This window comes from Agrilus planipennis, unplaced genomic scaffold (genome assembly GCF_000699045.2).
Source record: "Agrilus planipennis isolate EAB-ADULT unplaced genomic scaffold, Apla_2.0 scaffold20, whole genome shotgun sequence".
In the NCBI taxonomy this organism is placed as follows: domain Eukaryota; kingdom Metazoa; phylum Arthropoda; class Insecta; order Coleoptera; family Buprestidae; genus Agrilus; species Agrilus planipennis.
This window is the reverse complement of record NW_020439516.1, coordinates 1,741,009-1,749,435: the sequence shown is the minus strand read 5'-3', so window position 1 is coordinate 1,749,435 and position 8,427 is coordinate 1,741,009. Positions and strand designations below refer to the sequence as shown.

General features: G+C 35.9%; 2 protein-coding genes across 4 annotated transcripts in view; both read left to right on the top strand.

Annotated features, from left to right (window-relative positions):
- The window catches only part of LOC108735045 (zinc finger protein 501-like), a 4,013-nt gene extending 2,449 nt beyond the window's left edge, over nt 1-1,564 (top strand). The window contains exon 5 of the mRNA XM_025979230.1: nt 1,155-1,564. Within this exon, the coding sequence (XP_025835015.1) occupies nt 1,155-1,502 (348 nt within the window). The 3' untranslated portion in view covers nt 1,503-1,564. The remainder of the gene's footprint in view (nt 1-1,154) is intronic.
- A 656-nt stretch (nt 1,565-2,220) lies between these two features.
- LOC108735075 (tripartite motif-containing protein 3-like) overlaps nt 2,221-8,427 on the top strand; it is an 18,991-nt gene continuing 12,784 nt past the window's right edge. For 2 of the 3 annotated variants that reach the window (XM_025979272.1, XM_025979273.1), the window contains exons 1-8: nt 2,221-2,316; nt 2,961-3,239; nt 3,312-3,456; nt 3,743-4,138; nt 5,921-6,383; nt 6,446-7,012; nt 7,077-7,465; nt 7,530-7,887. In XM_025979272.1, coding sequence (XP_025835057.1) covers nt 3,064-3,239; nt 3,312-3,456; nt 3,743-4,138; nt 5,921-6,383; nt 6,446-7,012; nt 7,077-7,465; nt 7,530-7,887 — 2,494 coding nt within the window. In that variant the 5' untranslated portion in view covers nt 2,221-2,316; nt 2,961-3,063. Of the gene's footprint in view, nt 2,317-2,510; nt 3,240-3,311; nt 3,457-3,742; nt 4,139-5,920; nt 6,384-6,445; nt 7,013-7,076; nt 7,466-7,529; nt 7,888-8,427 lie in introns of those variants that run through there. The other variant, XM_018466878.2, reaches the window with a different exon arrangement.

Here is an 8,427-nt window from a genome sequence, read left to right as displayed (position 1 = left end):
TTGTAGAAGTTCGGCAACCTTATGTACATAGTCGCAATTTTTACCCTCTTATAAATTCAGTTGTTGATATTTATTCCCAGTAAAGTTTTGCCACGATGCCAAGTATTTATCCTTTTTTTTTCTTGTTGAATTGTGTTGATCTGGGACATTTATACCGTTTTATTTCGGGCGTATAACCCACTATGGATTAATTTACGTTGTCTAAAACTGTTACACTATTATTATTGCTGATGCGATTGTGCTGTTGTGAGTGCGGTTTTATTCTTCTCGTGTCGATAATGTTTATTATATATATCTATATATAAAAGTAATAACAAAGTAGATATCGTCGTGTCAGTGCCATTTTTTCATAGTTTATAAGAAACATGTGCGTGTGTGTCTGTTACTATCTATTTAGGTACAAACGTTTAGATGCGAACGCCTAAATAACACGGAAAAGGAGGAGGAGCTCGGTTTGGATAAGCAATAAGACAATTTTTATTTCAACTTGTTGAAAATTTATTGCAAAAATATATTTAGGATTTTCAAAAAGTTGTCCTTCCAAAATAAAACAATCTTTACCATTTAAAAGAAATAAAAAAAGGACAAATTACAGAAGACTTAAATATAAAATTACTTTTTTAGATGTTAAAAGTTTGATGAGAATCAGAATAAAAAGTAATTGAGCTCCAAATTTCGGACGAAATAAGAGGTCACTTAGAAGCTACGTAACTTTTTTGTACTTAAATTAGATTCACAATTTTGCTTTCTTTAGTATTAAAATTTGACGCGCAATCGACTCCCACTAATTTTAATAATGTGTAACATCTTACTTCTCGGCGCCTGCGTATGCGCCTAATGACGGAAACGTGTAAACGGAAGTTAGGGAGGGAGAAGCCTCTGCTAATTAGAACTTTTTCGCTTTAGAAAAAGATAAAGAAAACACAGCTTCCAGCTGGTAAACTTGGTCTTGAGCAACACGACCCATAGTCAGGGAACTTACGTCTTGAAATTAATATTTTGCTAGTTACAGACATTAAGATGTAACACATCATTGGTGGACTCTGTATAGTATATTCTTAACTCGCAAATTTTGAAATATATTCCATGTTTAAGTTGTTTCATTGAGGAGAAGCCGATGTAATACATTGTAGATTAAATTGTATTGTATTTAGGTTTGTGGTAAATCCTTTGCCCGTTCTGGAGATTTGACTAGTCATTCGAGAACGCACACAGGCGAACGTCCTTTCGCTTGTACACTTTGCTCGAAAACGTTTTCGACCTCCAGCCATCTCAAAGTGCATGTGCGAGCACACAAGGGCGAACGTTCACATGCGTGCTCGTTGTGCAATAGAAGGTTTGTTGTGTCTCAATCTCTTAAGGCACACATGCGTACACATACTGGCGAACGACCTTATCAGTGCGTTGTTTGTGGAAGACGATTTTCGCAGTCAGGTGCGCTCGCTACTCATCGAAAAACGCATGGAAACAATCGAATTGAACATAAAACAGCAAATAAATGAATTACTAATTAATGTGTTTAACTTTTATGTCATGACTGAATAATAAATTACTCCAAATGTAACAACTTTAAATAGAACTTCTTGTGCTTGTACTTAAAGGCCACTGAGAGATAAATATGGTTATTTAGCCCTAAGCAATTTTGTTTGGTCGTTTGTAAATTTATTATTGGCCATAATAATGCAATTTGGTTCTGTTAATAATGAACTCTTGCATACATGATTTCATACAATAAAAACAAATGGGGTTCTGAGGAACTGAAATAAATAAAATCCTAAAACCCTAAGTTCCACATAAAAACGTATAAAAGATCTAAAATGTATTTTGACGCCCAAAGTGTCGTTAGGTACAGATAAAATTAATCTATTACTATACCCAGTTAAGATCCTTCTGCAGGACATTTTGAAATTACTGTTAAAAAGGGTCCAGGTGTTTGAGGGTGGTAACACTCGTAAATCTAATAGGACAGCACACAGCAAAAAATAAACAAATAGTATCACGGATTTGAATTAAAAATAGTAGACAGTATTATTAGAAAATTAAACTGAAGAAAACATATCAAAAGGGCTTGTTTTGTTAAGAAAACATTTAAAAATATTATACAGTATTGAAAGAAATATTTTTCATTATTAAAATTAATTATGAATATAGCATTCTCTGAATAAGTATTTTAAGTATTATTTTACAAATGCTATATATTGATCAAAGTGACAGTAAAGTTTAAACAATTGAACTGAATTTAGTAAACGAGTGAAATTTTTCTTTTCAAGTGTAATTAATTATACAACTCTTCGGAGTTTTTCTGTTTTTTAATTGGTAAGCCTCTATTTTCTATTAATTATTAATTTTAAAATCGTTTATCATTATACAACGATTGATTATTTGCATATTTAAAAGCACACGCCGACTTTTTTTATGCTAATTAATTAAACTTTTGATTAAGGTAACTTTATTAAGTGTAGCGTCATTTCATTTGTTTAATGCGTTTAATTTCTTGGTAAAATTTTTATATTAAAAATTTATTTGAAGGTGAACTGATATACAATCTAACCAGCGTTTATTTATAAAAACATTGCGGTATCATTTGTGCGGATCTTCATAGATTGCGGACGTTTGGTTTCCCCGCGCAGTACATTCCTCTGATGACGTTTTATCGCCCTTGCACAGACGGCAAACGCGCCATTTTATTAAACAGTTAGAACCAGACTCGATATTGTAATGATACGAACACCGACATTAATAGCATGTTCTGTGTATTTTTCTCGTTTTGAAAGCAAACGTACACTTTTGTAAAAAATTAAAATCATCGTTTCGGACCAGTTGCCTCGGTTGCTTCCAACGTTAATTGCTGATAAGTTGATGCGCTATAATTTTGACCTGCTTTTTTGCACATCAGATCTAATCAATTAACCAATTTTTCATACGTGAGTTTTATTCGGAGTGGTATGTTTATGTTCCAGATGATCTCGCGAAATTAAATTTCGTGGATGTGATTTTGTGACTGAAAAAAAAAATAAGGTTAAGAACACTGGTTATACATAATATACCTGGTAAGATTTTATCATGGCAACAACTATGAAACAAGAAATAAGTGAGCCTAATAAAAGCGAATTTCACAATGGGAAGGAAGAATTTCCGAACTTGGATATTTCTGCATTTGGAGATGGAATTCAATCATGCAGTGTTATTTCCTTAGAAGGTGGCCTTTTGACAGATCCAGATACTTGTGGTTTATGCGGGTAAGCAATAATTGTTTTATTACTTAGAACACGTTGCATTAATGTATTAATGTTTTTTATATTTTCTTTTAGAGACCGATTGACTCTGCCACGAGTACTTTCTTGTCTACATGTTTTCTGTGAACGCTGTTTAGATAAAGAGCTAATAGATGAAGCAGGAGATTCTGGTTCCCCTGAAACAACAGTAACATGCCCCACCTGCAACCAGGATACCAAGGTTCACCACTTTGATAAATCATAATAGTTTTCAATAGGATTTTTTATATAGGGGATTCCCAAACATTTTAGCATAGAATGTAATAAATTTTCACAACATTATTTATTCTCTTGTCAAGTTACTTTAATCAAGTAACACTATCCTTATATTTTCCTTAGCTTCTTACTTCTACGTACTGCTTAAATCTATGCTGTAATCCTTTCATTTTGACATTAGCATAAGGACTTGACTTTTTGTTTTCAATAACTTGTTTGGATAAGCAATAAGACAATTTTTATTTTCGTAGGTTGGCAACAAGAAGTTAGCTGCCCTGCCCATGGACGTGACCACCATTAATGTTTTGGATGTTTCAAACGCATCAAGTTTGCAATGCACCAGCTGCACATTTAAAGAGGTGGCATTGTCGCGTTGCTGCACTTGCCACAACCTACTATGTTACAATTGCGATAAGGCACACCGTTTCATGCGCTGCTTTGAGCATCATACAGTCATCTCACTCGAGGATTTACGCAAGGATGGCAAGAAAATCACTGTGCACAAGCCTCTTACATGTGATTTGCATTCAAACGAGCATGTACTCTTTTATTGTTCTACCTGCGACATGCCCGTTTGTGGAGAATGTACTAAGACTGAACACAAGCAAAATGCAGGACATCAATGTGAAAGCATCTTGGATTCTGAGGTAAGTGACAAATTCATAATTTTAATATGTTGGATTGTTACCACGTCTGTTGGTAAAGCTTACAGGCAGTTATTATTTCTTTAATTTTATTAATTATTGCAATTAATATTTTTATTTAAATTGACTAGTTCTTCCCCCTTCCCCCTGTCATTTTTATTGCTCCACTATGACGTAGTATCGGCCATCATTCTTTTCTAATTGTTGCAGTTGTCGGCCATCATTCTTTTTCAATTGTTGTCGCATTGTTACTGATGTCAGCCATTATGGGTTTTTAAAAGATGTATAGTAATCAATGATTAAAATTTAAAGGAATTGTTTGTAAATAGGTATGCAACACATCGTACATCATACACTTCAACATAAGAAATTGCTGATACTAACTTTCATTTACGTAATATTACTTTTCCCTGTGCTGGCAGCACTCATAATCTTTTTTATATAGAATTATTTAAATTGACTAGTTCTCTCTGCCCCGGCCATTTTTATTGCTCCACTATGACGTAGTATCGGCCATCATTCTTTTGTAATTGTTGCAGTTGGCGGCCATCCTTTTTTTTTAATTGTTGCAGTTGACGGCCATCATTCTTTTTCAATTATTATCGCATTATTGTCGGCCATTATGTTTTTTTAATAGAAGTATAGTAATCAATGAATAAAATTTAAAGGAATTGTTTGTAAAAAGGTATGAAACACAATGCACACTTCAGCATAAGAAATTGCTGATATTAACTTTTATTTACGTAATACTACTTTGCCCTGCGCTGACAGCACTCAATTTTTTTTTATATAATATTAAAGAATGACAAAAGCTATTTTGTTTTCTTTAGTGTTTAAAGGGGCATATTTATTCATTTACCCACGTCTGTGTACGTAAACAAATCAGAATTGTAACAAAGATATGAAAGTTAATACTTATTCAAGGTAAATTTTAATATTTATGGTGTTTAAAATATTTAATTGATTTGGTAAACCATTAAAAAATTTCATAGTTACATATAAATGACTTCTTTCCCTATGTTTTTATCACATTTGGGTAATTGTAGAGATTTATTTCTTGTAACAGATATACTTTCTACATATGATTTACTGAGGTTGTCATAATTGTAGGCAATTTAATTGATGTACTCTTGTTTGAGAGATAGTCTTTAGTTTACTTCCAGGATTAGCAGATTTAATCTGTTTTACTATTTTATTGTGTACGTTAAAGACATTGATCCCTATGCAATTATGCCATAGGGCTATACTATAGCAGAGACTATACTTTATAGCCAATAAGCTTTCACTCTCTAGTAATGACTTTATCTTCAATGCAAACATTAAAAATGGTTGGTAGGCTGTCTTTGCAGTTTTTAAAAGTTACTCAAGCTGTTCTTTGTTTATGATAACATATTTATTATTTCATTGAACTGGAACTCTAGTCCATGCATAAGATTGTAGTGTCATCAGCAAAAGAAAAAACAAGATGTCGTTTATATAAATTATGAACAGTAAGGGACCGAGTATAGTTCCTTGTGGAACACCAATATCAATTCATGCGTTGTATTCGTGTATTGTGCAATTATTTTATCAAAATGTGATCAACCAAATCTAAAGCTATAGAGAAGTTAAAGAAAATAGTTTCAGTTCGCTTTTTTTATCAAAATTATTTTATATTATTTCAGTGAGCTGAATTAAAACATATTTGATTCCCACTCCCCCTCTGAATTGAAATTGCATCTTATTGTTAGATACAAGCTTATGTTTATCAAGAAAATGTATTATTCTTGTTCTTCACAAATTTAGGTGCGTGTTCGTCAGGAAATCGAAGGCATGTTGAAAGAGAGTAAATTGAAGCTCGAGCAGCTTGGTAAAACTTCTGGTGAGGTTCACACTTGCTTAGAAGAGCTCGGTCATCAACGTAGCACCGCAAAAGACCTTATTAATGAATCATATCAAAGTTACAAGGCGCTTTTAGAACAATGTCGTGATGATGCTTTGAAAGAGTTGCGTGATCTCTATCAGGAACGTGAATTGAAGCTGATGGATCTTACTGAGAAAGTTGGACGCAATTCGAGTCTGCTTGAGGATGCTTGTAAATTTACGTCCCGTCTACTTGAGAACGGCACTATCGCAGAAATTATGTACCTGCGCAAGACAGTTGGCAACCAGTTGGCCAATCTTAATGGAAAAACCCCGAGGCCCGAGAAAGGTGGTTATTCGATCGAATTTCGAACTGATTTCGATGAATTCAAAAGAACTTTAAAAGGTAGGTAACAGCAAAAAGCAGAATCAGTTCATAATACGCTCTTTAATTTTTTTTTACCCTAGGAATTTTTGGCAAGTTTCATACAGAAACATGTAACGGTATTGAGAACGACATTAAGAATGGAAACCTATCAACCTCACCAACTAATTCGGCTATTAGTCTGCCACCTTTAGTTACAAATGGTACATTATCGAACGGTTCCACAACAATTAGGTCCCCGGTGCCAACTACTAGTCCCACAATGGCTCTTGCACCGCCGCCATCAACAACTGCGGCATCATCATTTGATGGTGATTTGGCTGCCAGTCTTCAAAATCTATCTCTGGCACAAGCTGCGGCGGCCGCTGCTGCGGCGGCTGCTGCTGCGGCTTCCAGTCCGCCAGCTAGTGCTGCTCCACAGGCGCCAATGACTCCTACTGATGCTGCTCTCCAAGGTTTCTCGAGCATCGCCGAATACAACATTGCACAGTTGGCAACAATTGCAGAAAACAACGCGGCCGCAGCTGCCGTAGTTGCAAATGTGGCTGCTTCTCCTCCTCCTTCTTTTACCACCCTTGCTGACCTATTTACCACTGATACAGCGTACAAAAACCTGGCGTCGCTAGCGAAACTGGGACTGGCAAATTCGAGTAATGTTGCTTTGTGTTTTTTTCTCAATTTTTTTTTGTAATGTAACTTGTTTCATGATTTCAGCTGAAAATGCCATTTCAAACGGTAACATATTGATGCGTTCGAACTCGCCTGGCTCTCTTAACATCCCGAACACGCTGATGAACGGTTTTAGCGGCGTTTCATCCACGTCTCCTTTAATGACGACGGCAGATGAAATGATGGCTGATCCACTAAACGCAATAGTGTCGCAACAAGGTAACGCAGCAGCTGCAGCTACCGCTGGTCCTCCAAATACAGTTAGTGGAGTGGGACCTTTGGTGACTCGTAGCAATAAGGTCAGCCCTATGCAGATCCGTTGCAAGTTTGGTCAATTAGGGCCAAGTAAAGGACAGTTTAATTCACCACATGGTTTTTGTCTTGGTCTCGAGGAGGATATCATTGTAGCAGACACGAACAATCATCGTATTCAAGTAAGCTTTTTATTTTTTCGTTTGTCTATTTTAACGTTTGAAATGTGTTTGTCATTTTTTATAGGTATTTGAGAAAACGGGTACGTTCAAATTCCAGTTTGGCATTCCAGGTAAAGACGAAGGTCAGCTGTGGTATCCGCGCAAGGTGGCGGTAATGCGCGCGAGTGGTAAGTACGTGGTGTGTGACAGGGGCAACGAACGTTCGCGCATGCAGATATTCACTAAGAACGGCCACTTTGTCAAAAAAATTGCAATTCGTTACATCGATATCGTGGCCGGATTGGCGGTGACAGCCCACGGTGAGATTGTGGCCGTAGACAGCGTTAGTCCCACTGTATTTGTTATATCAGAGAATGGTGATCTTCTGCGTTGGTTTGACTGCAGCGATTACATGCGCGAGCCTAGCGATATAGCTATACATGGTGAGTAAACATTAAAATTAGGAGATATTTAAGTGTTTCGTATAGAGGGTGGTGGAAGAATGAAATTGGTTAAATTTTTTCTTATTTTTATTAAAATTGAGAGGTTCCTTACTACTCAACCTTTGTGGTATAGTTTTCTTGAGGTTTCTTAGAAGTGGGGGGCCGTAATACTTTAGCGCTTTCTTTCCGTTATTATTTACTTTAGAGCATAATTAAAATAAGTTAAGATAGTTTTTGGTCCATAAATAGTTATTCTGGTTTTTTAATAGGCAAAGAGTACTACGTCTGCGATATCAAGGGTCACAATGTGGTCGTTTTCAGCGAAGATGGCGCTTTCATTCGTCGAATAGGTTGCGAGAATTTAACCAACTTTCCGAATGGGATAGACATTTCAGACGCCGGTGACGTCCTAATAGGTGATTCTCATGGGAATCGCTTTCATGTGGCGGTATTTTCCCGTGACGGTTCTCTTATATCTGAGTTCGAGTGCCCCTACGTGAAGGTAAATCAAGTTTGAATGCACTACTAATAGCACGTATG